The following is a 17,351-nucleotide window of genomic DNA, read 5'->3' as shown; positions in this document are numbered from 1 at the left end:
TGACCAGTAGCATCGCTGCGTAAATTTGCCTCACTGTATTTATGTTTGGATAAGATTCTTTGATGAAGTTTCTCGAAGTAGCTAGAAATTTACAAACAGCATATCTATCATTGCATTATGCATTGAACATTTTGTTTTGTGATAATGCTTTGAAATGTGATCTAGGACTCTAGGTAAAATTACTTCGATTTGCTTCAAAACTTGGTTATTCTTTCCAACTCTATTTATGACCGATTACAATCCTAGCAGACCAATAGTAATGGGATTATATTTTATTCTGAACCCGAAAATTTATGTGAAGCCCGAAAGTTAGATTTACTGAATAAAACAAAGTCGTCTTTTGATGTCATATCCTTCGACTGTCATCCTTTTTAACGCTTTCTGCGAGAGGATAAGCAAGAATTCGGGCCCGAATTTTTCACAAACTTAAATCCGAACCCGACCCGAAAAGCCAAGCCCGACTCACAACTTTGAATCCTACACGTGGGTTTAAGCAGCAAAGCAACTGAGACTTTATTTGAAATTGTAGACTACTAAACATTTATCAAATGGCAGGAATATTATAATATAGCCTACTGTTTTTCTCAGCGCTAAGATAAACCAAAAAGTTGCTTGAAATAATGGTCAGGTTTTGCGCTGCACTTGTTACTGTGGTGTGGTTTGCGAGTTACCCTGCAAGATCGCAAGATGATGAAATTTGTTTGTCCCTTCGTCGACAACGCATCCCTCTGTATCAATGGATACCTCTCAAGGTAAAAGAGGCCCTCCTGGACCAAAAGGTGCTAAAGGGGAGCTTGGTCATTGCGCTTGTCCTGAAAACAAACTGGCGAAATTACAGCAGGAGATTGACGATCTCAGAGGTAAAGCGTTAGGTTGCCAGCTACGGTTAGTGAGCGTTGTAGACTAAACTTTACTACAGCAACTATGAATAACACCATAATATGCTGGTGATGAAATAGATGAAACAGGACAACATTTGGTTAATTCCTTTTATCTATTATTATCTGTTGCAGTAAGTGTGAGTGGCCTGTCTTCAAAATTCAGAACATTCTTCAGCAATTTCGACAAAGGTATCGGTTCGGTATTGGCGACGCTAAAATATGAAATTTGACGTATAGACTATGATAAAGTAACATTGCAGTTCATGTTCTTTAATCGCAGCCAAATTATTTTTGAAGTTGAATACTGTTCGGTTGGACTGAAAAGCGGAAAAGTACAAGACAGTGACATGACAGCCTCCTCCATATACTCTGCAGCTTATCACGTAAAATTAGCGCGACTGGACAACGCCATACAAGGATGCTTAAACTGCCCCAATTCACATGTTGGAGCTTGGGAACCAAGGTAGCCTAGTGCTCTTGCTGGCCGCTTACCTAAGAGCATGACAGTGGCAATAGAGAGAATACACGTTCAATCACATAAAAGGGTTGTTGGTAAACTACACGACCGCAGGTGATGGTAATTGGTGCAATTACGTTTCTAGAACAGCGAGTCCAGCCCATTGGGTACAAGTTGATTTAAGACGACCGACTTTGATCACTGGGGTTGTGACCCAAGGAAGACCTGCAACTCCCGGAAGACCTGACCTAGCTTATTGGGTGACAAGCTACAAAGTGGCTTATGGCAATAACACAGACCACTTTCAAGTGATCCAGACTCAAAATGGAAGTGATTTGGTATATAATCTATAGGCCTATGGCATTTGCTATGTTGTTTGTTGTTTTTCTGCTAAGAGAGTTTTGTGATTAATTTCATATGTGGCGACATCAAATATAATTTGGTTATTTGGTTTTCTGACCTGTTGTACTTTACTGCATACTGCCTATACTGCATCTTCGTATAGGCCTACTTGTGAATAAATGTCGTTGTATATTGCCTTATACGAGTACACTACCGCATATATAAGGTTAAAAGTGTAGGCCTAAATATGCTTTTCTGCAAACCAAAAACACATGGTAAATTTTGCGTTCTTCCTAACACCCTTTACCTATTTTATGTTGTGAATGAATTTCTAATTTACTTGGCTTTATTGGTAGGCTATAGCCTATCTACAGATAGCTAATGACGTTATAAAGTTAACTAGAAATGTTCTATACGCTGCGACATGGACGAAGTTTAAGTTGAAAAACATCATATCATTTACTTAGTAATTATATTATCACCATAAGTCATATTATTAAAGCCTATCTATTAAAATCAAAAATTTCGCTTGTCCCAGTAAATTTCATAGAATTTTAGTATTTTGATTTATTTTGTTGCGTTGAATCATTGCTAAATATACCAAATGATCAATGAATTCACTTCCTTGTAGACGTAGGCTATGTGCTTTTGGTCATTTATAAAAGTTTTGTTTTGAAATGGTTTACAATAAAAACAACGTAAACTATATAAGACATATACTATAGAAAGGTAATGAACTACGTGTAACGCACTAACGACCACCACATTCTTGATCGATTAATTAAATTTATTGTATCTGGCTTGATACTGTTGGTTATTGTACTTCGGTGGATTGTGAGCACTTGTATGATTTTTCCCGAGACAAAAAATACCACTTGAGGTTTGTAATTGGACGTTTATTGTTTTGACATCATTAATGTGTAGGCTACCTCTCAAGGGGCAGAAAATGGCATGTTTTCAAGAAACTGCAATGGAGAAAGTACACGTTTTCACAACTGTTTTACCTATGGAAAGAAAGTCACTAAGGTCTGGAAATAACTTTTTTTGTTTTACTTAACAAGTGTTCAATGCATGGAATTCTTCTGGAATAGAATATAGATAGATCTCTTTACTATTCACACTGCGAAAGAATGAATGACGAAAGAGTCCTCGAATTACTTCAAACCGATTTAGGCCGGCAAGCTTGGTAAAGCTTTTTTCATCATTCGAAAGAAGACCTACTCCTAGTTTCGCCTTTTTGAAAACTGTTCTGAAATAACATCCCGGTTAAGTTTGCACAATGAATCGGATCAGTTTATTCGAACTTAGGTAACAAGTGCGAACTTATAATAGCAGTATTTTACAATAGACACTGCAGTATTCAGAGTATTGAGTAGAAAACTCTACCAATCCTACTTTATGTACGGTATATACCGTAACTATAATATGTGTGAAAGTCATACGTCAAGAAATGCTATTGTACTTACCTGATATAGGCATAATCATAATTTGGAGCTTGAGTTTAGCCATTATGGATTAAGTAACATTTGAGAAATGCAAGCTAGATCACGTTTTTGCTTGTTAGTGGCTTTTTCACCGAAAGTATACTATATTTAGTATAGGTCACGCAGCCCATAGTGAAATATAGGCGGAAGGGGAATTGGTTTACAAAAAGTTGATTTTATTAGGCTTTAATTGGAATTTAGACTGTAAGAAATTTTAAGATTAGGTTATGTTACTATATTATAACAATAAAGTTAGGTTAAAAAAAAATTGGAAAAAAAAGATTTGAACAGACAAATTTTTCCGGTATGTTAGCGGCAACATGTATAGTTGGGTGTTGTCAACTATAATGACAAACATAAAAAATAGTAACCTACGTAAGCAGTCTTACACAGGCAATGATGGGATAAAAAGGGTGACCTTGTTTGGGTTCGGCAACCCATCCAAAACATTTACCAACTGATGTGATGTCAAGGAATTTTTTTATTGTTTTAAAGAAAAAGTTTATAAATATATCAAGCAAATGCTAATCCAGCTTGACAATTGGGAACCGATGCAACACAATTGTCCGCTTGCAAGACCTAAAGATGATGAGCAGTATTCAAGGACAAATAGTACAGCAGGTATTAACGAATATGCTGAGTCACTAATTGTAGTAAAAGCCGCTTACTTTCATCATTTCAAAGGGAATCAGATTTACTCCCAGTGCCCATCTAGTTATAAGCTACATAGGCTATAGTTTAAAACAGCACATGATTTTTCAGCATAAAAAGTTTAATCACAAAAGACGATGAAACAACGTAGAGTGTAATCATAAACTAAGTTTGGCGATAGACTTGCTTCACACGTCCGCGATCGGATGAACTTTGCCTCTTTTTTTAAGAAGTGTCATCCTTAAACGATCAAATATAGATTTCGTTTTTCTTTTCTTAGTTTCTATGTCTTCCATATTAATGGAAACATATTTGGGACCATCCCCATGTATGTGCTGGCTTAATTCATTTGTCCCATGGTTGGGCGAGGCCGGTTTAAGACTGGTGACTGGAAGACGGATCAGGTCCTTCACCTGGGTGTAGCCAGTCACCTCGGTCATTGGCGAATTGGTGGATCCGCCAGCAATATCCGAAAGCGTCGAGTCACTCTCTTGACGACGTGCGTTGGGAGTGTCCACACCACTCATTACCTCGGTCCGTTCTTCCTCCCAAACGTCAACGTATACAGCGGTGCTTGCTTGCAGTGGTTGCAAACAAACGCCACTCATATAGGCAATATCCGAAAGGGATTTAGAACGCGACGAGGAATGAGCGAACTCTCCCAACACAGATTGCCGAGAAAGATCGTCGAAACTCTTTGCCAATCTTAGATTGACGTTTGGAATGAAAGGGCCGAAATATGCAGGATCTGAACCCTTTACCTCCACCGGATGCTCAGCAACCGATGGCGAGACATGTAGCGAACTTATCGACGGAGCTACTGTCGGCAAAAGGTCAGAAGCCGCAACAAATATTGCGTCCTCCACCAAGTCAGAAACGGAGGCATTTTCATCGTATAAATAATTAGCAAAGCTAGACAATGCCTCCGTAATTGCCACATTCGACAACTGATTCAAGGCCACTGCTACACCCTGGTCTGCCGGAGGTGAACTAGTGTCCAGTCGCCCAGAAGCGATGGAAGGGCTTCTGGGAGGTGGAGAAGCAGTTTGTGTCTCCTCCACCAGCTGGACATCTGGACCTGAAATCAACACATTTGCAAATGGTAGATTTTATGTGAAATTACGCTCAGACAACTTATATTTGTATAGTTTCAATTCAATATGTACCCGATGTTTCGAGGGATTGAACAGATGTGGTTTCATCCCTCGTCCGCTTCCAAATCATGTACTCGTATGAGGACATGCCGATGTAGTCTAAAATATAACACAACTTGCAATCTACTACGTACAGCATAACTTTAAAAAAGCCTATTTCAGATGTGAGGTACTATTTGGTTGCAATTGTAGCTACTAAATGTATCATTTAGTTCGCGACTGTCACATCTACTACACGTAATAAAATACCTCATTAATTAAAACACTTACACAGATGTATGTGACTACATAGCAAGTGTCCCCATAGGAGCAGGCCGACCAACATGAAGACCAGCTTTATTCCTAATACGACTTCAAACACCAACCATGGGACTGCCGAGTTTTTCCACCAAACATCTACAGAAAAGGGAAAATGTAAGAAAATGTTGGAAAACATTTCTCTATTCGTGCGTGAATGTGCCGATGAACTATCCAGATTAAATGCGTTGCATGAATGAAAATGGAACTGTTTCAACGCTTACTCTGATTCAGGTGTTCGAAGCTGATGGCGTTCACAAACACAAAACTTGAGAAAACGCCCATCGCACTAAGGCCGCATAGCGCACAAACGACTACACCGATGAAGTAACTAAAAAAAACAAAGGTGTTAGTACTGGCGCAAAACAGTCCAATATTACGAGAAAAGCATCGTAAGTATCCGAAATTAATCATAATTAACTTCACCGATAGTTTTTTCCTCCAACACAGTTATTCAACCATCGGCAGTGGTGATCAAAGTTTTCAACACACTTGTTACAAGAGCCGCAATGCTTGCTTTTGTTTCCACTAAAAATTGTTGCACGATCGTTGAGAAAGGTTGTACAAATTGTATAAATTATTGAAATCAATCTAAGACAATAACGTTTCACTTACACGGGCACTTCGCACAGCCAGCAAATATGATCCACGATTACATGTGGTCTCGCTGAACGGTCGAATTTCCTAAATATTCTTAAGGGCTGATATATGTGTCCAATAACATGGTCATCTGCCGGATCACTTGTGGTCGCAATGATTATTATTGTGACCAAGGCCAGGTACAGCGGTGAAATAATCTGCGGGTGAAATCGATTAAACTAAACTTTGTGGTTTTGTTAATATAGCTACCAGAAATGTTTGGTTACTATATCTATACTTACAGCGTACGCTAGCAATTGCCAGACACTAGGCATAGCTGGCACTTCGATACCAAAAAATATTCCAGCGAAAAGGATTATGATAAACCAGGCGAGGACCTGTAAACAAACCAGTTACCGGTACCAAGGTTTTCAAAATCTCGGTCTTACAAAATTCATATTCAATGGTACGCTAAACTATCAGTTTTATTTCAAGTTATGCTTAACTTACTCTACTCGAGCGCACTCAGTTTTATGTAAAACGTTGAATTTCGAGCCTCCAAAAACTTACCGAGTAGTTACCGTCAAAAGTTTACTATGTAAGTTTGGCCACATGTACTTGCAGTAATTTACAATTTACACACAAGTACAACAGAAGTTTTATTAAACGCGCTTTGTATAGCTTTTTATAAAAAAATTTCCCGTGCAAAATTAGCCGTAAATTTGTAACAAAATCTGAAAAGTCAGAGTACTGTTACCTGATAATGGTGTCGAGGCGCATGCCAACCGTTCCTCCGAACAAATGGCTTCGATTCAGTTGGCAATGAAACAGGTAAAATAGCAGATTTGCTTCCACAAGTCACCATATTTAAACCTGAGATAGAAAACGGTTTGTATTTTGTTGATTGTTGTGAAGGTATTGCAAGGACGGAATTTATTAAAAGTGTAGGCTACACCGGTAAGACGATAATCACCTGTAAGACGGAATATGCTTACCTGACTATCAATAGTAACAGCAAATAAAACTTCAAACCGTTATCGAAAATGTAATCTGAAATCGAAATCAACACGTTGACCGGTAACTAGTTTGTAAGCCACAGGTTATGCAGTAAATGTTATACCAGTAACTGCTAAAGTAATAATAAAACCATACTGTAACAACAATGGTATGATAATCATTATCATATGAAGTTAATCACGGATCTTGGTTGGTATGTGCAACATACGACATAAAGTTTCGTTTTATTTCGCGTTTATTGATGCAAGTGTGACTCAATAGACAACGCAAATAAACCCTAATGACAAGAATTTTTCCAATGAACGAGATCAAGGTTTAGGCGTACATGACTAGCAATTAAGGTTATACTGATAATGAAAATTCGCAAAGGAAAGTAAGTAAACTAGAATTTAACATGGATTGTAACAGCTATGGCTATCATCAGAATACAGCATTGTAACGGTTACCATTATTATAATACAGTGTAACGGCAAGTTACTACCCTACCATGCTATGCATAGCTACTGGAACGGTAGGACTACCAACTTTTCCATCTCTTGTTTGTATCCTTACTAGGTATGCATTAAATTATTTGATAATACCACCTATATTGATCAGAACAAACGCATTATAACCTTAAAATATTATTATATATGCCTTACCTTAGTGGACGAAATGAACTTCCACAGAGTTTTCCTTTTGACTTCCAACAGACAGTAGAAATAACCAGAGTATAACATCTTTTTTTCTTGCTAGTTTCACACTGAACTTTGCTTTGTGACGACAGACGATAGTCATTGTATTTGTTTGTTATTAAATAGAAAAACAATTATGAGTTAAAAATGAAATTTTTCATCAAACGTTTTGAGATGTCAAAATTTTTATACAAATGTACTGGTTATTTTTTCTGTTGTTGTTCGTACCGTTCACTAGTGATCCTTGACTGTAGGGAGCGAAAAGTAAGCTGTCATGGGACGGTAAGACGAGAAATCCGCTCACAACATCAATGATCGGGGAAAAGTAGCAAAGTCCTGAGAGCTAACAGAGGTTCTTAAACGTTTAGACGCGCCTCCATTTGACGATGCCAAAACACTCGCGCCCCACCCTATTGCAAAATCAAAAAATATTACACAGAACAACAATTTATTTGCATATAGTCATATAACTTTCATCAATGGGAGGGATGTATTGCTTTATGGAAACCAAACATTTGACAACCGACAGCAATTGACTTTGCAGCTTGGTTGTAAAAACACGTTTCTTCATAACTTATAGAAAGTTTGTTATTTCTTGCGCCTCCTTATGAAGCTGAGTTTTGTGAATGAAATTTGAGCTTCGATTTCAGATACGTGCTTCATAAAAAATTGCGTAACAGCTTATGTAGTGACTAGACTAGACCAAGACACATATCGTAAAGCAATTGTATTCTAACTGTTGTACATTCACGTAGACTAGCATCACGATTTACAAAATAATTATTGTCAGTTTCTTTTTTTAAGTTTTAAGCGAAAACGTGCTCTTTTGGTTAAGTTTCAAAACAAGTCTACACAAAACATATAAATAATGTGATTATGATATTGGGACGATCAGCTTTGAAAACGTTAAAGAAAAATTGTATATAGGGTATAATTTTATAAGGTATTTAAGACAATTGCTGCCATGAAAGTGGAATCACCAGCATACAGAAGTCTCCCAAATATCGCTCCTAAAAATTACAATGATTTTGCGGCTGTTGGTGATATTTTCGGTCGATACCATTCCGGTAGCGCAGTCACGACTGATTAACACAAGTTAAATTGATGGATCTCCTTTAATCATTTTCGTTACGATAGTTTGTTGTTAACCTAGTCGCGAAGTGCAGGGAAGGTATGATCAAAAAATTCAAAGCCTTTTTCCGTTTTCATGTGGTGGAATCCTGGTCGCAGTCAACCGATCTCCATGCAACGACGCAACTCGAAAAGTTTTGTTCAACTTTTGAATTACCAACCTCTTTAGCCATTTACTACAACCAATTGTATCAAATAAAACGAAAAGCATAAAAAATGCCATATATAAAGGATATGGTAAATGTAAGATTCCAGTTCAAATCACATGATGTATTGCAGTGTTCGGCAACCACCGGGCCCCGGCCCGGTAGCGGTCCACTAGAAGATCGTTACCGGGGTGCATTACATTTTCATGTCTGTAGGGCAATAAGGTTGTCGTATTTTGTCACCAAAAATGTATTGCAAATCCGCGATTATAGGATTATCGGACATGATAATGATCGTATTTTCTGCATCATAATGTGTAACGGCTGCCACAATAGTTTGAGGTTCGAAGAGGTTGCGTGTATTCAGAGTTGTGTTTTTTTGAAGGCAATTTCGTGAAAAAATTTCCGTTTTAAACCGGTCCGTTGTGCACAAAAGTTGCCGACCCCTGAATTTTTATTGAATCCGTATCGAGACACTGGGTGTCCTCGCAAACTTAACAGCGAATGGCTTGTAAAACGCAACCGCCAAAATATTGATCGATCACAATTGTGCATTCTGGCCCAAAGCCAGGAATGTCTGACATATACTGTAATGTTCTGCTTTGAGTGACTCAGGCTTTGAGGCCTTTAACAGCATATTTTAATACGAAAGTCAAAAGTGAGCACACGTGTATGGCGCATAATCTGGAATGCATGCGTACTGGCATGTTAGCACATTGGCAAGCAAGCTGAGGCATTATGGGTAGCGATTAGCCACAACTGGCGCTATTTACAGTCAGCAACAATCTAACAATAAGCTTCTTAATACATCTGTTACATATACCGTACATAAAATTGCTTCCATATATAACAGAAAAAATCAAGTTCGTTCTATTTCAAGTATGCGTAAAAAGCGATTTCAACAACATTTTGTTCAAAATAAGTGCATCTAAACTTGATATACAATTGTGAATGAAATCGAGCCTGAGAAAGCTTGAATGTGAAAAAAGCTTGCTCAATCTATCGGATTTTTGTTGATAATTCGAGTAATTTCAAATTAGCAAGGAATGAAAGATTTCCTTTCAACTCGGTTTCAACAAAAAGACATCGAGTCCATAGATGTCTTTGTGTTATTCAGGGCGCAAACTCGTGTCGTACAATTTAAATGTGAGAGTCTTAAGAGATGTCAACGAAGAATGACATTTGAACATTGAACAACAACGTTGAACCCAAACGTTTTAGGCTAGAAGAATCTCACTTTCTCTAATCTGAATATAACTTTAATTAAACTCTAAATAACTAAATTTAACTTTTTGTTTAAACATTCTCCTGACCTAAGAAACCTATCTTTGACAACGGACTGCATGACTTTGGTCACGTAGCATTTGTAGGTGACTCGTTGTTTGTGTCTCAATTGTGACTAGTTTGTAAATGCTGAACACCTGAAAAGAGTATGACAAATATTATAGTTCGTTTGTGCACTACTTGTGTGAAGTATTACACAACAAACTCATCTGCCATAAAGACCGCATATGCTGGCGGTAATTGTTCGAATATGAGCGAGGACGATAGATGGTTGATAACTTGTTTTACTTCTGCTTCGATGGATGAGTTCTCATTTCTCAAATTGCGTGACTATGCTGTTAGTTGCTTGATTCTGTCTATACAAATTATTAAATTATAAAGTTCCCATTTTATTTATTATAACACAAAGCCTTTTGCCTTCGGGCTAAGCTTACTGAATGTTACATAGCGCTGTAGTAACCAGTGAAATCGATCACATGAAAAAGGAAGATTGTAAACATTGCATCGATATATATATGGCACACCAGTTCAAGCGAGGTAATTTATCTGACGTCATTAAGGAAAACTCAAGTCTGGTAAACAACTGAATTACAAGATTCTAAATTAAATTTCAAACATCTCGTAAACAACTCGTGATTCGTGACGTAATCGTCACAAGAGCTCACAGCAATCTCGTTGCTCTTCTAGTGTCCAATATTTTGAACCCCTTCAAACTATTCAAATTTATTATCGATTTTATGTGTTCTCCATTAGTTTGTCGTTTCAACAGTATGTGATTGGATGTTGTTTGAAATTCATCTTTTCGTTGTAAGTTAGTCATGAAAGCCTGAGAGGTGAGAGTTGTAGCAAGTTCTAAATAAAATCGGAATTTGTAAAAATTGCTGTAGTAGCCATTTGAAGTTGAAATGTCACCAGCCGCCGGTTACCGAAATGGGTAATTACCGATTGCGTAACCAGCTAGGCTAACCTATGTGGGGCCTATTACGTCTCACGTTCTAGCGTTAATTACAAGACATTTTCAACTCAGAAACAACGTACTCAACTCTATTTTTTCTTTGCACTATTTTACTGTGAAAATGAAGTTTTTGACATACTGGTTAATCAAGTGGGTCAGAATAAGGCACGTTTGCTTCTGTGGTAAGAGCAGTTGTACTGTCAACAATCACTTTCGTTGCATTTGATGAATGTATGATTACATCCGAGGTATTTTGCATTGTTTTTTCTCAAAGGGACTAGAGAATGTATCGTTATAAGCGAGTTGAAATGCACTAAAAAGAATAGGAAACCATCTGGACTAGAATTTTCATTCGATATATACGGTTAACCGTTATATAGGCATCCGTTGTATTGGAGTTCTACTACATATTTGCATCAGTCTAAGCTAGTCGTTCTCAACATTTCATGGTGTTTGGCCACTGTTCATCAATAAAAAATGTAGATTGTATATTTAAAAATACTTCTTACTCCACTTGTGCTTGTGCAGTAGCCTTCACGTTGCTAATTTTCCACAGCGAACACAAAAACATGAGAAACTTAAGTGTCCCACTTTGCCTCGTCTTCCCCCTACTACTACACTAGCTTACTAGCATGACCTCTGCTTGTTCCCCTGGTTGAGAAACCTTTGTCCAGTGGTTGAGAAAGCCCAATATCATATGCAAAATTTATAATACTTAATCTAATGCAATAAATATCACTAGCTTGGGCCTAACTAATAACTGTAATGTGCCTTTCACTTTTTTCAGCAGACATTATTTGTTGAAGCTTTTAGAATATATTTTCAATTAACTTTTAACCTAACCAAGTGTTTTCCACAGGTTTTTGCAAAACAACCAGCAATTAACAGACAGTTAACAAATGAAAATACACTCGCATCACTTAGTTATAATTGTATTGTGGCCCTGAAACTAAAACGTGCATTGGTTTGAGCGAACGCGGGTTGAAATTTCACTAGCTGACTATAGCAGTCAGTTCTGACTAACCTAAGTTTAACGTCTTTATTGTGAAATATTAAATTTAGATTCAGCTTTCTCAATTTAATGGAAATTATCGTTACTGATAATTATAAAGCTTGAACTTCTGTATACTGCATATCTGTTCGCTGAATGAAATGTGACTTAGATATCCTTTGTACACTCACTGTAAACTATTTAACTACTGTCCAAGTCACAATTAAGATAAGTGAAAATAAATGATTAGTGTTATGAATACTATAGGCTCGCATCATCAATCTGATGTGAGAGTTAAAGCTATGTGAATGGGAGGTTTTTTGTTTTAGGAGAAAACACTGAAACTATTGTTCAGCCCAGTAAGTTGATTACAGGATATAATATGCAGCCCTATGCATATAATATTCAAGTTTACTCTACTAATGTTAAACACTAGCTCAAAATGGCATAAACTCCTTTTTGAGACAGTAACTTCCCAAAGAGAAGATTTTTTGCCAAAAGATTTACTTAAAACAATTTAAGAAATTGCAAACAATCATTCCTATAGCAAAGGTACGCTCTTTTAGGAGTTGATAAATAATTGGTGCAGCGGATTCCTTGCCAAAGAGCATTTATCATAATGACAGGTTCATTGCCAGATATCACTATTTGCAGGGTTGCCATCGGTCTGGACTCAAAAATAAGTACGAACAGGAAGCAAAAGAAGAATACTACCTTAAGCAGTGCACAACAGAAGGCAATCAATGTTCCAAAAATGAAAAAACGAGACACTATTTGCATGTTCTCAATTTTTGTATCTGTTTGGTACAAAATGGTATACTAAAGGTGTCAAAATGCGCAAAATACGAAACTCTGCCCTAAAAATAAGGACGCAAGTGAAAATAAGGACATTTCTTAGAAAAAAGGACAAAAATATTTTCTAAGACACTGACCTTCAAAATGAGGACAAATCTTAGAAATAAGGACGGTATGGCAACCCTGACTATTTGCCAGGAATAGCAATGAAGTCAAAGTTTTCGTTGACCGGATTTAGTTGTTTTTGCATGTGCTGTTTATTAGTTGACTGAAAAATGGATCTAATTAATTTTTGTGACTGCGGACAAGAAAGTTGCTGTAATTAGTGTGACATTGCATACCATGCCATTTGGGCAATAAAACTTTGATATGAGTAAGCACTAGGCTTGCACAAATGTGTCCTTTTTACAACTTTGAATTACTAAGTTTTCCAGGAAAGAAAAAGGTTTATTCCTTGGGTCAGACCTAATCGTGGACTAAGTAAATGTACGATATCAAATGGCATTACAATTTTTCTTTTGGTAGAGAGGATTGTCAAGTACGATGTTTTTTTTCAAATTAAGCGTGAAAACATAAGTGCACTCTTTTGTAAGATGTTTTCGCTTAATGCTTTTTTTTGCACCAACAATGCTGCAAACGTACAAAATAAATAAGAGTAGTTAGATAAAGAAATCTTAATTACATAATTTAGCCATTTTACTGGTGCTGATAATTATCAAATTAGCTGATAAAAATTTATGTTGCAGTTATTATTATAGGGGTCATTGCAGTTCTAGAAGGTTCTTAATACTCTATTCCTCTTTGTGGCAGGTGTAACTGAAACAAAACTTTTCAGTCTTGGATTCCTTGAAATTTTATGTCATTTATTAAATTACAGTTATATTCAAGTTCTACAACAAAACTTTGCAATATCTGAATGCGATTGGTTATCGGAAATGCACAGAAGTGAAAATATATTTGACTTAGTAAAACGAGCAAGCTTCTTTGTTATAGAAGAACGAAAAAAGCACCGCTTATGTTTTCATTGAATTGTTGGATAGGCACTCTTTTAAACAAAGCAGTTGCCCAGCTCTAGCAACCATGCACGAAGTTCTGCACTATAATGAATAGTTGCTTTTTACATCCATCATCGGATCAACTTTGGTTCGGGTTTTACAAAACTTCAAACGATGAAATAAAGAGGATTTTGTTTTTCTATTCGTTGGGTCATTAATTTCCATATTTATTGATGCCTTGCGCGTGAGCATGGAGATGTCCCCACAAGCAGGATAAGTTCAATTATCCAATAATTGGTTGAGGTTGGTTTGAAACCAAAGGTCACTTTAAAGTGGATCAGGTTTTTTACATGGGCGCAGCCAGTCACCTCGGACAGCGACGAATTTGTTGATCTTCCAGCAACATCCAAGAGTGTCGTGTCACTCTCGTGACAATGTGTGTTGACAATGTCAACATGGTATATCCATATAACATATATATGGTGTTGCTTGCCTTCAGAGTTATATAGTGAATAAGTGCAACTCATAAATGCAATATCGAAAAAGGATTTAGAACGTGGCGAGGAACGAGCAAACTCTTTCAACCCAGATTACCGAGTAAAATATTGATGTTCTTTGTCATTAGATTTACGTTTTGGATGAAAGGGCCACATACTGCAGGCACTGAACACTTCACCTCCACCAGATGCTCAGCAACCTACGGTGAGACATGTAGCGAACTGATCGACAGAACTACTGTCGGCAAAAGGTCAGAAGCTGCAACAGATAAATAGGCTTAATTCATTTGTCCCATGATTGGGCGAGGCCGGTTTAAGACTGGTCACTGGAAGACGGATCAGGTCCTTCACCTGGGTGTAGCCAGTCACCTCGGTCAGTGGCGAATTGGTGAATCTGCCAGCAATATCCAAGAGCGTCGAGTCACTCTCTTGACGATGTGCGTTGGGAGTGTCCACACCACTCATTGCCTCGGTACGTTCTTCCTCCCAAACGTCAACGTATACAGTGGTGCTTGCTTGCAGTGGTTGCAAACAAACGCCACTCATATAGACAATATCCGAAAGGGATTTAGAACGCAACGAGGAATGAGCGAACTCTCCCAACACAGATTGTCGAGAAAGGTCATCGAAACTCTTTGCCTATCTTAGATTGAAGTTTGCGATGAAAGGGCCGAAATCTGCAGTCTCTGAACCCTTTACTTCCACCGGATGCTCAGCAACTGATAGCGAGACATGTAGCGAACTTATCGACGGAGCTACTATCGGCAAAAAGTCAGAAGCCACAATACAGTAGATATTGCGTCCTCCGCCAAGTCAGAAACAGAGGCATTATCATCGTACAAATAATTAGGAAAGCTAGATTAAGGCTCCGTGACTGCAACATTCGACAACTGATTCAAGGCCACTGTTACCCCCTGGTCTGCCGGAGGTGAACTAGTGTCCAGTCGCCGGTAAAATGATGGAAGGGCTTTTTGGTGGTAGAGAAACAGTTTGTGTGTCCTCCATTAACTGGACCTGGAATCAACACATTTGCAAATGGTCGAGCTTTTTTGAAATCATTCTTAGAAATTTTATATTTGTATAGTTTCAATTCAATATATACCTGATGTTTCAAGAGACTGAACAGATGTTGTTTCATCCCTAATCCGAATTCATATCACGCATTCGTATGAGGACATGCCGGGTAGTCTATAAAATATTACAATTTTCAATCTACTGCATATAGTACAGTTGTCACATGCAGTAGTGTACTTAGTTATATAGCTGTAGTAGCACACATAGTATAATTGTGGATTAATACTAATTTCATGCGGGATGTGTCACAAAAATCTTTTGTTTTCTGACTGTAGTGTGTGTTTTCGAATGTATTGGATTAAGGTTTGTTTTTTTTCACACTTAGAGGAGATATTTACTATTCTCTAATAATTTATATTTTCATATAACACCATTTTAGGAATGTTTCTCAAATTTGTTGATGACCACTGTTGATAATATAATTATCACTCCTGGGCACCACCACACATCTCTGACATCATGTTTTATCTGCATACTGAGCATAGTTTTGTAATTTTAAAGATATGTTTTTTTCTTGAAACAACGTGTAAGCCTTATTAAAATTTTTTCTACAGTCTATCCAGTTTGCATCGGGAACCATTTTCTTTACACCGTTCGTTTGCATGTAGCACCCCCCTGAGTGCTGAGTCCCTAATTAAATGAGCCGTGTTGATATTAGGTTATAGAAATTCGTTCTATGTTGATGCTTGACCTAGAAAGATCTATTTGGTGAGCTTGAATTTTTCTCGTATTCGTCTCTTACAGGTTGCACCCAAACCTTCAACATTTCCTTTACCATGAGATGTTGTTGCAAAACGCCATTTAGTCAGAATTTGGTTTAACTTTATGTTGTACAATGTACATGTGTTTTGCAGCGGTCTGGGTGGTATTTTCTAATACCAGTTTATCCTTTCTTGCAAAAGTGTTTTTCGGTTGTTGATTGAAGTTTATGAATTTATTTTTTGTTAAAGACTTGGATTTATATCTTTCTTTAACAAATCAAGAATTTGTTAAAATTTGTGGAATCTGTGGATTTATATTTCAAAACTTGCTCTGAATAACTTCGTGTGAACACTCCTTTTAGTATGTTCCCCGGTTGCTTTCCAGCATCTATTGTGATAAGTGTTCTTTTTGAAATGCCTGCTTCTTAACATTAACACTGTTTATTTGTCCATGTCTCCTTATGTAATCTTTAGCTATATGCATCACCCATTGTCTTTAACTCCCATCACTTTCACGCTCCACATGCTCGTACTTCTTTCAGTGAGCAGAGTTAGTAAAGTGAATCAACTAAACCAACAGATGAGTTGTCTAAGCCAGATATGGTGATTGCCACTCAATAGAGATTTTATGAGCGGTGGTATTGCTTATGTAATTCGTTAATCATTTTATTGAGAAAGTGTAGAGCATCTATAATAAAAACCTTTTCTTGTAAGCTATTTCTGTTATAATTCTAAAACCTTTCGGCCGACAAAGGTTAGAGTGTTCTTACAGCATGCAAAAAGACATTCAGATAATTTAACAGGTAAATTAAGTAAAGATACCCTCAAAAAGTTTCTTCATTTTAGTGTTGACCAGTAGCATCGCTATGTAAATTTGCTTCACTGTATTTATGTTTGGATAAGATTCTTTGATGGAGTTTTTTGAAATAGCTAGAAATTTACAAACAGCATATCTATCATTGTTCATGTAATGAATTTCATTAAGGCAAGGTTTAAAAGTGTTTTTTTTTTCTTTAACGATTAGTTTAAGCTATTTTTTGTATCATTGGAAATGGTTTTTTGCCCTCTAATAAATACTATGCACTTTTTTTGAATTTTCCCTATAGTCTAGAACAGGGATGTCCAACCTGCGGCCCACCTGAGATTTTTGTGCGGCCCGCTATTCATTTTCACTCCAAGTAGTATTTTGAACTGTGAACCTTAGCCTAATTAAAATGTACCAGTCAGCTCTTTGTGTACCCATTTT

The 17,351-nt window shown here is 37.2% G+C and overlaps 2 protein-coding genes and 1 long non-coding RNA gene across 4 annotated transcripts; 2 read left to right on the top strand and 1 right to left on the bottom strand.

Moving 5' to 3' along the window:
* Positions 1-736: 736 nt before the first annotated feature.
* LOC143459571 (EGF-like repeat and discoidin I-like domain-containing protein 3) lies at positions 737-1,757 on the top strand. The gene is made up of 4 exons (XM_076956785.1): positions 737-860; positions 1,014-1,070; positions 1,179-1,344; positions 1,484-1,757. Exons 1-4 carry the CDS (start codon positions 737-739, stop codon positions 1,689-1,691), a joined length of 555 nt encoding a protein of 184 aa, XP_076812900.1. The 3' UTR covers positions 1,692-1,757.
* A 2,161-nt stretch (positions 1,758-3,918) lies between these two features.
* LOC143461180 (uncharacterized) lies at positions 3,919-7,644 on the bottom strand. 2 transcript variants are annotated; one of them, XM_076959002.1, is made up of 10 exons: positions 7,504-7,644; positions 6,841-6,895; positions 6,603-6,718; positions 6,148-6,243; positions 5,882-6,063; positions 5,693-5,794; positions 5,491-5,597; positions 5,240-5,365; positions 4,982-5,068; positions 3,919-4,893 (listed from the first exon to the last, which is right to left on the bottom strand). In XM_076959002.1, the coding sequence occupies exons 3-10, from the start codon at positions 6,708-6,710 to the stop codon at positions 4,004-4,006; spliced, it is 1,698 nt and encodes a 565-aa protein (XP_076815117.1). In that variant the 5' UTR covers positions 6,711-6,718; positions 6,841-6,895; positions 7,504-7,644; the 3' UTR covers positions 3,919-4,003. The 2 variants fall into 2 exon arrangements, with proteins under 2 accessions (XP_076815117.1, XP_076815118.1); XM_076959003.1 differs by lacking the exon at positions 6,841-6,895 and having other exon boundaries at positions 7,504-7,627.
* Positions 7,181-7,678, top strand: LOC143461182 (uncharacterized). Its single transcript, XR_013118015.1, has 3 exons — positions 7,181-7,235; positions 7,325-7,417; positions 7,598-7,678. It is a non-coding gene; the product is annotated as an uncharacterized LOC143461182 (long non-coding RNA).
* The last annotated feature ends 9,673 nt before the right edge of the window (positions 7,679-17,351 follow it).

This window comes from Clavelina lepadiformis, chromosome 5, assembly GCF_947623445.1.
Source record: "Clavelina lepadiformis chromosome 5, kaClaLepa1.1, whole genome shotgun sequence".
In the NCBI taxonomy this organism is placed as follows: domain Eukaryota; kingdom Metazoa; phylum Chordata; class Ascidiacea; order Aplousobranchia; family Clavelinidae; genus Clavelina; species Clavelina lepadiformis.
This window is presented reverse-complemented; position numbering and strand designations above follow the sequence as displayed.